This window comes from Herpailurus yagouaroundi, unplaced genomic scaffold (genome assembly GCF_014898765.1).
Source record: "Herpailurus yagouaroundi ecotype Mexico unplaced genomic scaffold, PumYag 159, whole genome shotgun sequence".
In the NCBI taxonomy this organism is placed as follows: Eukaryota; Metazoa; Chordata; class Mammalia; order Carnivora; family Felidae; genus Herpailurus; species Herpailurus yagouaroundi.
Window position 1 is genome coordinate 76,467,715 of NW_024412400.1, and position 12,117 is coordinate 76,479,831.

The 12,117-nt window shown below is 58.0% G+C and overlaps 1 protein-coding gene across 5 annotated transcripts; it reads left to right on the plus strand.

The window, feature by feature from the left end:
• The first annotated feature begins 49 nt into the window (after nucleotides 1-49).
• CHRD (chordin) lies at nucleotides 50-9,581 on the plus strand. Of its 5 annotated transcripts, none has more exons than XM_040480976.1 (23): nucleotides 51-317; nucleotides 548-651; nucleotides 1,185-1,317; nucleotides 1,468-1,596; nucleotides 1,686-1,785; nucleotides 1,909-1,996; nucleotides 2,357-2,498; nucleotides 2,614-2,754; nucleotides 2,838-2,920; nucleotides 2,997-3,144; nucleotides 3,293-3,399; nucleotides 3,523-3,642; nucleotides 4,859-5,015; nucleotides 5,360-5,580; nucleotides 6,031-6,144; nucleotides 6,487-6,750; nucleotides 6,834-6,927; nucleotides 7,045-7,101; nucleotides 7,389-7,492; nucleotides 7,944-8,046; nucleotides 8,463-8,617; nucleotides 8,788-8,887; nucleotides 9,116-9,581. In XM_040480976.1, exons 1-23 carry the CDS (start codon nucleotides 170-172, stop codon nucleotides 9,166-9,168), a joined length of 2,865 nt encoding a protein of 954 aa, XP_040336910.1. In that variant the 5' UTR covers nucleotides 51-169; the 3' UTR covers nucleotides 9,169-9,581. The 5 variants fall into 5 exon arrangements, 3 of the variants coding, with proteins under 3 accessions (XP_040336910.1, XP_040336908.1, XP_040336909.1); XM_040480974.1 differs by having other exon boundaries at nucleotides 53-317; nucleotides 9,113-9,581; XM_040480975.1 differs by having other exon boundaries at nucleotides 53-317; nucleotides 1,188-1,317; nucleotides 9,113-9,581.
• Nucleotides 9,582-12,117: the final 2,536 nt, after the last annotated feature.

Genomic DNA, 12,117 nt, shown 5'->3' on the forward strand with positions numbered 1-12,117 from the left:
CCGGCCCGGCGCCGACTCCCGCCGCCCGACGAGCCCCTCGCCGCACTGCCCGGGCCCTGGCCCCGGCCCCCTCCCGCCGTACCGCCCCCGGCCCGGCCCTCCTACCACCTCCCTCCTCCTTCTCCTGCTCCCTCCTCCCTCCCGCCTCCCCAGCTGTCCCGTTCGCGTCATGCCGAGCCTCCCGGCCCCGCCGGCCCCGCTGCTGCTCCTCGGGCTGCTTCTGCTCGGCTGCCGGCCGGCCCACGGCGCCGGCCCCGAGCCGCCCGCGCTGCCCATCCGGTCCGAGAAGGAGCCGCTGCCCATTCGGGGAGCGGCAGGTAGGTGGGCGCCTAGAGGGACGCGCAGGCAGAGTCCGGCTCGGGGCAAGTCTGCTCCCGCCCGGAGGGGGCGCCGGGCGCAGGTGGCTCAGCTCGGCAGGCTGCCTGGAGGGGTGGGCGCGGGTCGCGAGGCGCGTCGTGCCGGGGGACCCAGGGCCCGGCCGGCGGCCCCCGGGGCGGGCACACCGCAGGAGCGGGACAGCGGCCGCCAGCCAAGCCCGTCCCCGCAGGCTGCTCCTTCGGCGGGAAGGTCTATGCCTTGGACGAGACGTGGCACCCGGACCTGGGGGAGCCCTTCGGGGTGATGCGCTGCGTGCTGTGCGCCTGTGAGGCGGTGAGTGGACCAAGCGGCCGTAGCCGGGGGCCCTTGCGGGTGGGGGAGCGCTCGCGTCCCGGGATGTCGGGGTACACTCGGAGCCGCTGAGGATAAAGAAGAGAGTCTGCAGGTATTTGGGATATATATATACATATATATATATGGAGATATATATATATATATATATATATATATTTTTTTTTTTTTTTTTTTCCTCCTGGTGGGAGGCAGTGCCCCCTTCAAGTCTCAGGTGTTGACTGCTGTTGATCACCCACTATGTGTCAGGCTCTTTGCCAACGGTTTCGTCTGTCTCTCACTTAACTCCTAGAAAAACCCTGCTAGATACACACTATTATTTCCCCCATTTTCCAGATAGGGACCCTAAGTCCCAGAGAGGTTAAATAAATTGTCTAGGGTCACACAGCTTGTAAGAAGCAGAGTGGTCTGACTCCATGGGATGACCTTGCTCTGGTCCTGACTCTCCCCTGCTCGCCCTGGGTGTCACCAATTGGCATCTTGCACTCACTTGGTTTTTGCATCTTCTCTGCAAGCAGCCTCAATGGGGTCGCCGCTCAAGGGGCCCGGGCAGGGTCAGCTGCAAGAACATCAAACCTGAGTGCCCAACCCTGGCCTGCGTGCAGCCGCGTCAGTTGCCGGGACACTGCTGCCAGACCTGTCCCCAGGGTAAGGCCCGCTCCGCGGTGAGGGGAGGGTGGCAGGGCAGTGGTACTTGGTCCTGAGCCACAAGGATGGATGGGGCGGATGGAGCAGATGAAACCGCTGACTGCCTTCTCGGTGCCCAGCTGAAGCCCGTGTTTCCCACTCCCGGCTTAGAGCGCAGCGGTCCGGAGAGGCAGCCTACAGGCCTGGCCTTTGAGTATCCGCGGGATCCAGAGCACCGCAGCTACAGCGACCGCGGGGAACCAGGCTCTGAAGATCGGACGCGCGGAGATGGCCACACCGGTAGGTAGGGGCCAGGCAGGAGTTGGGGTTGTGATTGGGGCCGGGCTGCTCCAGTGGGTGACGATACTAGGGACATCTTTTCCTCACAGACTTCGTGGCGCTGCTGACAGGGCCGAGGTCGCAGGCCGTGGCACGGGCCCGAGTGTCTCTGCTGCGCTCTAGCTTGCGTTTCTCCATCTCCTACAGGCAGTGAGAAAGGGGAAGGTGGGAGGAGGGGCCAGCTGGGGACTGGGGAAGGAGAGTTGGGAGAGGCTGGAGGAGCTGCTCCTGGCCTAGGCTCAGAGCCCATACTCACCAGACCCTCATTCCCAGGCTGGACCGCCCTACTCGAATCCGCTTCTCAGACTCCACTGGCAGCGTCCTGTTTGAACACCCTGCGGCCCCCAGTCAAGATGGCCTGGTGAGATGATGCCATTTATGAGTGCTTCTCCAGTCTGGGCGCTATGCTGAGGGCGTGCTCTGCAATGCCTCCTTTGGTCCTCATGACAGCCCAGTGAGAGGAAAGCACTGACATTATGATGCCCATTTTACAGATGAGGGAACTGAGGCTCAGTAGCAGAATGTGATTTGCTCAAGGTCACACAGCTAGTAAGTGGTTGAGCCAGGATTTGGACCCCAGCCTCTGGCTCCAGGGCCCCTTCTTCAGCTTCCTAGGAGGGCTTGGGGGCTCCTTTGTACTCCTTCCTCACCAGAGTTAGGCCTCTCAGCTGGCCTGTCTTACATACTGTCTGAGTAGGACCTTCTTGTCTCTCTGCTCCAGGTCTGTGGGGTGTGGCGGGCAGTGCCTCGGTTGTCTCTGCGGCTCCTTAGGGCAGAACAGCTACATGTGGCACTTGTGACACCCACTAACCCTTCAGGGGAGGTCTGGGGGCCTCTCATCCGGCACCGGGCCCTGGCTGCAGGTGAGGGGAGCAGATGGCCCCTGGACATGAAGTTCTGAGTCTTCTCTATCCCCAGGAATGGAGTGGGCTGAAGAGGGGACTTTCTGATGGGCTCTCATGGTCTTCCTTCCCCCAGAGACCTTCAGTGCCATTCTGACTCTGGAAGGCCCCCCACAGCCTGGCACAGGGGGCATCACCCTACTCACTCTCAGTGACACAGAGGACTCCTTGCATTTTTTGCTGCTCTTCCGTGGGCTGCTGGAACCCAGGAGTGGGGGTAAGTGGGAGGGGGCAGGGCAAGTGAGGAGAGGAGGCAGAGCAGGTGTCTGTCAGAGGCATCCATACGGATGGCTGTTGCAGGGCCAAGCCAGGTTCCCTTGCGGCTCCAGATTCTACATCAGGGGCAGCTGCTGCGAGAGCTCTACGCCAATGCCTCGGTCCAGGTGAGTGAGGGTCTGGCTCTTGCTGCCACCTGCTCCAGCCTCTTGCTGCCCCCACCATTCCTTGCTCTCCCTCCAGGAGCCAGGCTTTGCCGAGGTGCTGCCCAACCTGACAGCCCAGGAGATGGACTGGCTGGTGCAGGGGGAGCTGACGATGGCCCTGGAGAGGGCAGGTGGGCCAGGGCTGCGCATCAGTGGACACATTGCTGCCAGGCAGAGCTGCGATGGTGAGGCAGGGTGGGGCCTGGCACCCCGGGCACACACAACCAAGAGGCACAGACAAGTGGCCGGGGTGGGTATGGGAGGCATCGTGTGGGCTGGGCGTATGAATGGCTGTAGGACAAGCCGGCCTCCACCTATCTCGCCCCTCTGCAGTCCTGCAGAGCGTCCTTTGCGGGGCCGATGCCCTGATCCCAGTTCAGACGGGTGCAGCCGGCTCAGCCAGCCTTACACTACTAGGAAATGGCTCCCTGATCTACCAGGTAAGAGTCAGGGGCTGCAGGAGGTGGGAGGGCAGCAGGCCGGGGTCGGGCTTTGGCCTTCATGGTTCAGGCCCCAGGCCTTCTCTGCCACTTCACTTTGCCCTCCCCAACCCTGCCCACCAGGTACAAGTGGTAGGTACAGGCAGTGAGGTGGTGGCCATGACACTGGAGACCAAGCCTCAGCGGAGGAACCAGCGGACCGTCCTGTGCCGCATGGCTGGACTCCAGCTGGGAGGACACACAGTGAGTACTTCAGGCAGAGCCAGGCCACAGGGCCCACACCCCAGAGCTAACAATGCAGGGGTGTGGGAAGCCAGGTTGGATGAGCAGAGATGTTCAGAATCATTCACTCACTAACAGATTCTCTCACTGACACATTGACTCACTGGACATGTTTTGTTTTGTTTTTTTAATTTTTTTTTTCAACATTTATTTTTTTGGGGACAGAGAGAGACAGAGCATGAATGGGGGAGGGGCAGAGAGAGAGGGAGACACAGAATCGGAAACAGGCTCCAGGCTCTGAGCCATCAGCCCAGAGCCTGATGCGGGGCTCGAACTCACGGACCGCGAGATCGTGACCTGGCTGAAGTCGGGCGCTTAACCGACTGCGCCACCCAGGCGCCCCTAACTGGACATGTTTTTAGTGAGCCTCGGGCTAGAGACTGGAATACAAAGAAAATCAGGTGTGGCCCCTGTCCTCAGCAAGCTCACATCAAATGGGAGGAGGAGTTGGACAGGGAGACCATATAATTATAAATGTGATAGCAATGGCTGCCACTTACTGAATCCTTCTTTTTTTTTTTTTTCCCCTATAGTTAACATTTTTAAATTTTTAAAAAAGTTTTTGAAAATTTTTTATTTATTTTGAGGGAGAGAGAGACAGAGAGAGAGCAGGAGAAGGGCTGAGAGAGGGAGACAGAATCCCATTGGCATGGAACCCAGTGTGGGGCTTGACATGGGGTTTGATGTGGGGCCCGATGTGGGGCTTGTAGGGGGGGCCTGACACGGGGCTCGTAGCAGGGCTGGATGTGGGGCTCAAACTCATAAACCATGAGATCGTGACCTGAGCTGAAATCAAGAGTCAGAGGCTTAAACAACTGAGCCACCCAGGTGCCCCTTACTGAGCCTTTCTACATGCTACATAGTGCACTGGTTGCCTTACTTATATTATTTTTGGCCCTTACAGTTCCCATTTTATAGATAATGAAGCGAAGGATCAGGCAGGTTAAATAACTCCTCAAGATTGTTACATAGGTAGGAAATGGCAGAGAAGGGACTGGAACCTGGGCTTTCAAGGTTCTTATCCAGTGTTATGCGTGTGCAGAAGTGTGTTGGGTGTAAGAAAACACGGAAGACATTCAGAACCTTGGGCTTGTGTGAAAGCTGAGGAGGGGTTCGTCTGGAATCTGGCAGACTGCAGCTAGGGCATCTAAGTCTGGCATCCTTCCCTGTCCTCCAGGCTGTGGGTGTCTGCCCTGGACTGGGTGCCCGAGGGGCTCATATGCTGCTGCAGAATGAGCTGTTCCTGAATGTGGGCACCAAGGACTTCCCAGATGGAGAACTGAGGGGGCATGTGGCTGCCCTGCCCTATAGTGGACACAGCACCCGCCATGACAGTGAGTGCCCTGGGATCTGCCTGCCCTTTGGTGTCCTGTGATCTGTGACTCAAGCATGTGAGCATGGTGCCAGAGCCTGGTGTGTCTTTCTCTGTGCCTGAGCTCAAGGTTGGCATCTGGAGAAGGTGGGGATGTACAGGGTGGCCCTGCTGGGAGACCTTCTCTGTTGCCATGGTGCAGGGGTCTAAAACTTGCTGCTTGCCTCCCCCTCCACCCTGCCCTGGGCCTATGGACGGTGTCGGCCGATTTGTGGAATGCATGTTGGGGGAGGCCGGGGAGATGGGGAATACCGGGCTGCTCCAGGCCACCTTTTCATCTGTCACCTGTCCTCTGTCTGGATCCAGCACTGCCCGTGCCCCTGGCAGGAGCCCTGGTGTTGCCCCCTGTGCAGAGCCAGGCAGCAGGACATGCCTGGCTCTCACTGGATACCCACTGTCACCTGCACTATGAAGTGCTGCTGGCTGGGCTTGGTGGCTCAGAACAGGGCACAGTCACTGCCCACCTCCTAGGGCCTCCTGGGATGCCAGGGCCCCGGCGGCTGCTGAAGGGATTCTATGGCCCAGAGGTGAGGACATGATGGTGGAGGCAGCTTTGAAAGTATCTGCTTTTTAGCACGAAGGGCTGTGTGGGCCTGTGGCGGGGAAAGCAGAGAGCAGGTAGCTTGGTATGGCAGAGCTGACATGGGCTCGGGAGTCAGACAGACCTGGGTATGAATCTGACTCAGACTTTTGTTATCCATTCTCCTTCCCGTGTCCTTCTCTGGTGGGATCTCTTGGATAGCATGTAACATCCTGAACCTCCAAAGGAGCGGGTGGGGTGGAGCAAAACCCCTCAAATGGGGTGGACTTGGAGTCAGAGAGGCCTGGCTTTCTGAGCTCCACACCACCATTAATGGGCTCACTTCCTTGAAGACTTTACTTAACCTCCTTGGGTCTCGGTTTCTCATCTGTGAATTAGGAAGGGTAGGTGCAGCCCTGGACGGCCTTGTTCCCATCCCTTATCCCGGCTCTTACAGGCCCAGGGCGTGGTGAAGGACCTGGAGCCTGAGCTGCTGCGGCACCTGGCTCAGGGCACTGCCTCCCTGCTGATCACCACCAAGGGCAGCCCCCACGGGGAGCTCCGGGGGCAGGTAGGCAGGCAGTGTGGGCCGCTGGGGATGTTTCAGAGTTGAGCCTGCACTGTGTGCTCTTGCCTGAGTCACTTTGCTCTCTCTGAGCCCTGGGGGGGTGGGGGTGGGGGGTAGTATCACATTTCCTGGCTGGTTGGGAGGATAAAGCCAGCCAAGGTACATGACGAGGCTGGCAGCAGACCACCCTGTCTCTGGTCGCTGGGGTGACTGCTGGTGCTAATAGCATCCTCCTGGGACGCAGAGGTGCTCAGGGGTCGAGGTGTCTCGGGCAGGTGGGCTGGCCGAGGCTGGTGGAGACGCGGAGGGAGCCCGGGTGCTGCCTCAATTCGCCTCTCCTCCCAGGTGCACATCGCCAACCAGTGCGAGGTGGGCGGCCTGCGCCTGGCGGCGGCGGGGGCCGAAGGAGCGTGGGCGCCGGACTCAGCGGCCGCAGCGCTGCCCGCGCTGCCGGCTGTGCTTGGCCAGGACGCCCCCGCGCCAGCCAAACCCGGCGGTCCCGGGCGGCCGCGAGACCCCAACACCTGCTTCTTTGAGGGGCAGCAGCGCCCCCATGGGGCTCGCTGGGCGCCTAACTACGACCCGCTCTGCTCGCTTTGCACCTGTCAGGTAGGACGCCCCTGCGGAAGGGTGCACTGGGGTCTGGATTCTGGGGCAAGGGTCCCAGCCAACCACCCCACCTCTCTTTGCAGAGACGCACAGTGATTTGTGACCCCGTGGTGTGCCCGCCGCCCAGCTGTCCGAGCCCAGTGCAGGCACCAGACCAGTGCTGTCCTGTGTGCCCCGGTGAGTGACCTGTCCCAGTGGGAGAGGGTAGTGGAAGGTCCACTGTAGGGGCTGAGGCCTCTAGGGAGGGAAGGGGGGCCGCCATCCTCTGCCTTCACTATTTCTTTGGCTCCACAGAGAAACAAGATGTCAGAGACCTGTCGGGGCTGTCACGGAGCAGAGACCCTGGAGAGGGTGAGCTGGAAGTCCGTGTGCAGGGATGAGGAATCCAGGGGAGCTGTTGGGTGGGACCAGGAGGGGCACAAAAGGGTAAGAATATATATGGGGGGAGGAGACTGAAGGGCACAGGTTCTGAATGACACCTGGTAGGCTTCATTAGAGTCACTGGTCCACAAATGGGTCCTGGTGTTAGACTAGTATGGGGCTGGCCTGAGACTCCAGCCTTGATTGTGGGCCCAGCCAATGAGCTCAATACTCACGGCAGCTGGGCACTGTGCCCCCCCTTCCTCCCTGTCCCCCAGGCTGCTATTTTGACGGTGACCGGAGCTGGCGGGCAGCGGGCACCCGGTGGCACCCTGTCGTGCCCCCCTTTGGCTTAATTAAGTGTGCTGTCTGCACCTGCAAGGTATGGCTGCCCAATCCTCTCTGGTGCCATAACCCAGCAGGGTCTGCAGAGGTGGGGAGGGGGCTGCCAGAGGGAAAAGCCCAGCCTTGGTGAGGGAGGCTCAAGGATTAAAACACTGAAAAGTCCTTTGAGCTTTGAGAATCAGCTTCCTGCAGGAAAAGGGAAGGGCTGATGTGGGTGTGAATTCTGGCTCTGCCAGCTGACCAGCTCCACATAGCCCTGGAACTTTCTGTACCTCCCTGAACTTCCTCTTCCACTCCTGCAAGCAGATACGATAGCAGTTATGTTGCAGGGCTACCGTGAGCATTTGAGTTCAGGTATATAAAGCACCAGCCCAGGGCCTCTGAGTGAAAGGCCATGGAAATACGACATTGGAGGGATGGAAAGGAGAGGGAGGAAGCAGGAGGCTCCCCTTCCTTTCTGACACCCATTCCTCAATGGATCCCTACAGGGGGGCACTGGAGAGGTGCACTGTGAGAAGGTGCAGTGTCCTCGGCTGGCCTGTGCCCAGCCTGTCCGTGCCAACCCCACTGACTGCTGCAAACAGTGTCCAGGTGAGGGGGTGGGCACTGAGGCCTCTTGGGGCAGTTGAGGTGCTTCACTGGCTTGTCATGGGTGAGGGGGTGCATAGTGAAGGTGGGTGGAAGGAACTTCTCAGCTAATTCAGCGTTTACTGAGCACTGCTCTGTGCCTAGGAGCTAGGGCTCTAAACGCACTGGAAAGAATGTGCATGTATTTATTAGTGGGCTATGATGGGTTCCAATTCCTACACGTCCCTCCCTTTCTTTCTCCCTCCCTCCCATCCATCCATCCATCCATCCATCCATCCATCCATCCATCCATCCTCTCACCCAAATTTGTCACCTACTAAGTGCCAGAAACTGCTAGGTGTTGGAGATTCAAAAACAAATAAAACCTGGGTGGCCCTTACAGAGCTCACATCTGCTGATCTCTTCCTCCCTCCCAACAGTGGGGTCAGGGGCCCACCCCCAACTGGGGGACCCCATGCAGGCCGATGGGCCCCGGGGCTGCCGTTTTGCAGGGCAGTGGTTCCCAGAGAGCCAGAGCTGGCACCCCTCGGTGCCTCCCTTTGGGGAGATGAGCTGTATCACCTGCAGATGTGGAGTAAGTGGGGAATGGGCTCTGTGTGAGATGGGCATTGGGGACCTGGCCTAGAGTGGGGAGACCTTTCCAGGGAGGGTAGGCTCCTGGGAGTGGGCTTCCCTGAAGAGGCTGGAGGCTGCTGTTCCCCTGTGCCTCTGGGTACCCTCAAAATCTACTCTGTCTGGCACCAGGCAGGGGTGCCCCACTGTGAGCGGGATGACTGTTCACTGCCACTGTCCTGCGGTCCAGGGAAGGAGAGTCGCTGCTGCTCCCACTGCTCACCCCGGCGATGTAAGTGAGGGGGCTGTATGTGGGGCACCCCGGGAGGGAAGGGGGCACCTGCTGCCTGCCAGGAGCAGTGCCATCTGCTTCACGGGTGACTGAGTCACACAGATTGTGTGTGCTGACTTGTTTAAAAGTTCTGACCTTTCTGGGCCTAGAACAGAGATGCTCCGCTGTGTCCTCCGTGCCGCCCAATTTCCTCTGTCTCCAAAATGTATTCCCTTTTGTCTCCAGCAGCCCCAGAGACCAGGACAGTTCCAGAGCCTGAGAAAGAAGCCGAAGGCTCCTAGGGAGCAGCCAGAAGGCCACATGACCAAGAGGACGGGGCCTGAGCTGGGAGAAGGAGTGGCACCAAGGGCCCTGCATCCTCCTGTGGGAAATCAAGTGCCTTCGGCTCTTTTCTGCCTCTTCTCCCTCCCCCCACTACCTCTGGGAACCACAATTCCACAAGGGGAAGGGGCAGCCAGGGCAGGCCAGGGCCACGGCCATTCTGACTCCTGCCCAGTCACCCTCCAGCCTCTGCCTTAGAAGCCCAACCCCTTTCTTTCTGTACATAATGTCACTGGCTTATTGGGATTTTTAATTTATCCTCACTCAGCACCAAGGGTCCCTCCACTTCACTCCTGCTGCCCCTGAGCTGAGCAGAGTCATTATTGGAGATTTTTGTATTTATTAAAGCTTTTTTTTTTTTTTTTTTTCAGTCTCAGGGCTAAAAGTTGTTTCTTTGTGGCCAGGGACCTGAGTGCGCCTCCATGGAGAAGGTCTGAGAGTGGGAGCCCTGACTCCAGGGGCTTCCCTCTGAGCCTTGGGGAGCAGGAGGAGACCTGGAGAAGGAGAGTGGAGGCATAGCTGTTGGCTGGCATTGTGGGATTCCACAGAGGGGCCTGGCAATGTCACTGAGATGGACCAGAGCCTCAAGAACTCAGGCAACCCGAAGCCCATTTAGACACAAATGTGGTTTCCACTGGTCTACTCATGGTTGGCATTTTGCTGACCCCATGTTTTTTTTTTTTTTTAAGTTTATTTATTTTGAGAGAGAGAGAAAGAGTTGTGTGTGTGAGCAGGGGAGGGGTAGAGAGAGGGAGAGAGAATCCCAAGCGGCTTCCGTGTTATCAGTGCAGAGCCAGACGTTAGGCTTGAACTCACAAACCGTGAGATCATAACATGAGCCAAAATCAAGATGCCTAACTGACTGAGCCACCCAGCCACCCTGCTGACCGTATGTTTGAAGTGGCTCCAAAGAGAGAAACAAAAGTGCCACCAGCCTCTGTCTTGTTTGTTTAAAGTGAGGCAACCAAGCCCCTGTTATTCTTTTCTGGAAATGAATTGCATTCGGGACCAATTCTGGGGCAAATCTGGATCAGAGTAGACTGGAATCAGCCCCTGGCCCCGTTCTTGGCTGAGCTTATCTTGGTACCAAGTGGTATACAGAATAAGATAAGACCTCTCCCCGGTTCCTCCCCATTCCTGCCATCAGCAACTGGGCATTCCCACAGAGCTCAGGGGCACAAGGGAAAGAAGAGTGTCAGGATAGAGAGCAGATACGTGTACCTGCAGATCTATCTTTTGTATAAACAATGCAGGATAAAGTGAGGATGGAATTTTATGACCTGGTTGGGTAGTGGGAAAGAGCAATCATAGCCTTCGTGTGTAGGATGAAGCATGGTGTGTGTCCTAAAGAAGTTATTGTCCTAGCCCCTTGGAGCTCCAGTTCTGCTGTCAGCTAGCTGAGTTATTTAGCTTTCGGGAGTCAAGTCCCTGTTTCCTTTCTGTGAAACTGGTATCTCCCTCACAGGATCCGATCAGAACACGTGAACCCCGCAGCTCTGGGCCTGGCACACATTAGTTGGAAAGGCACTCTGGCCGAGGTAGGATTCCTGGAGCTGGTTGGAAGTGAAAGGCAGGGGGAAGTCTGGGAAGTGTGGCGAAGGGTTTCCATTATGAGATATTCTGCCGAATGCCCAGGGGGAGTGGGGAGGCTGGTTGGAGATGAAGGATGATAAGGATGGGGAAAACTGGACTTGGCCCAGAGCCCTGGCTGTCAGTAGGGGCATCGCGAGGGTCAGACAGGGAAGCCAAACAGCAGGATTGGCACAGGGCTAAAGGCAGAGAGCGAAGTACAGGGCCAGGTGTGGTGAGATGGAGGATTTGGCCCAGGAACGGATGTGCTGACAGTATCGTCCTCCCTGGCAAGGGAACTTCGTGGGAAGAAGCGTTGGTTGAAAAGGAAATTTTCATCCTCAGTTTAACACGAGTTTGCTGCTGATGCTCACAAGACGACAGGAAGGGCAGGGGCAGTGAGCATCCACAGTCTGGCTCGATGGGTTTACCCCAGGGACCCTGACCCGCAGGACCCATCAGGGCTTCAGAGCAGTGTCAGGGGATGTCAGCTGAGCAAATGAGTGGACAGCTAGTGGCCCAGGCAGAGGAGGGCTCTCCTCAGACACCAGCCCCTGAAACACCTGTCATAGCCCGCGTCCCCACCAAAGCTGGTTGGTCCCCAGGCCCTGCGAGCCCCAGGAAGGTGGTGTGGCGACCACGGATGTCCAGCCCTGTGCAGCGTATGAGGAACACGTCAGACAAACTGGAAGCCCTGACCTGTAGAGACCTCAAGAGGGCACCCCAGCTGTTCCCCTTTAGGGAACCACAAAGACCCAGAGAGCTCTTTCCCTTTCTAAAAACACCACCACCTGAGAAGAAGCCCGTTTGCCCTGGGGTTGCGTATTTCAGTGTCTCGAAACAGTTGCTGGTGAGACTTAAAATCTGATGTCTAAAGTGTGTCAGTCAGGCCTTCTACTTCGCAGAGGCTTTGACAGAGCCTCCGCACTTCTCCAGCAGAAAGAGATGGAAGGTAGGACACAGGGGCCCCGCTTGGCCAGAGGAGAAAGGGGGGTGGCTCTGGCCCAGCTGCTTTGTGAGAAGACAACTCCTCCGCGTGCAGCCCTCCGCTTGGAGGCTTTCGACTCGTGAACCGCTGCCGAGGCGGGCCGCGGTGACACCATTTGCAGGCGTTTACACGGCACTTCCAGATTTCGGTGTCAGGTGATGGACAGCCACGTGAAGCTATCGCAAGGTGGCGCTGCCAGCACCCACCGGTTCAGGTTGGGCCACAACTCAGGGTAGCGTCTGTGCAGGTAGTAGAATAATGGATGGTGATGACTTAAGCAGTCGTTTTCAGACCCTGAGAGGGAGCGAGTGCCGGTGCCTCCCTCTGGGCAGAGGGAGCAATGGCACTGGGA

Coding starts and splice junctions, on each gene's coding strand:
- CHRD (XM_040480974.1), top strand. CDS start 170: ATGCCGAGCCTCCCGGCCCCGCCGGCCCCGCTGCTGCTCCTCGGGCTG. Junction 2,499..2,613: donor GCACCGGGCCCTGGCTGCAG/GTGAGGGGAGCA, acceptor TCCTTCCCCCAG/AGACCTTCAGTGCCATTCTG. Junction 5,581..6,030: donor AGGGATTCTATGGCCCAGAG/GTGAGGACATGA, acceptor CGGCTCTTACAG/GCCCAGGGCGTGGTGAAGGA.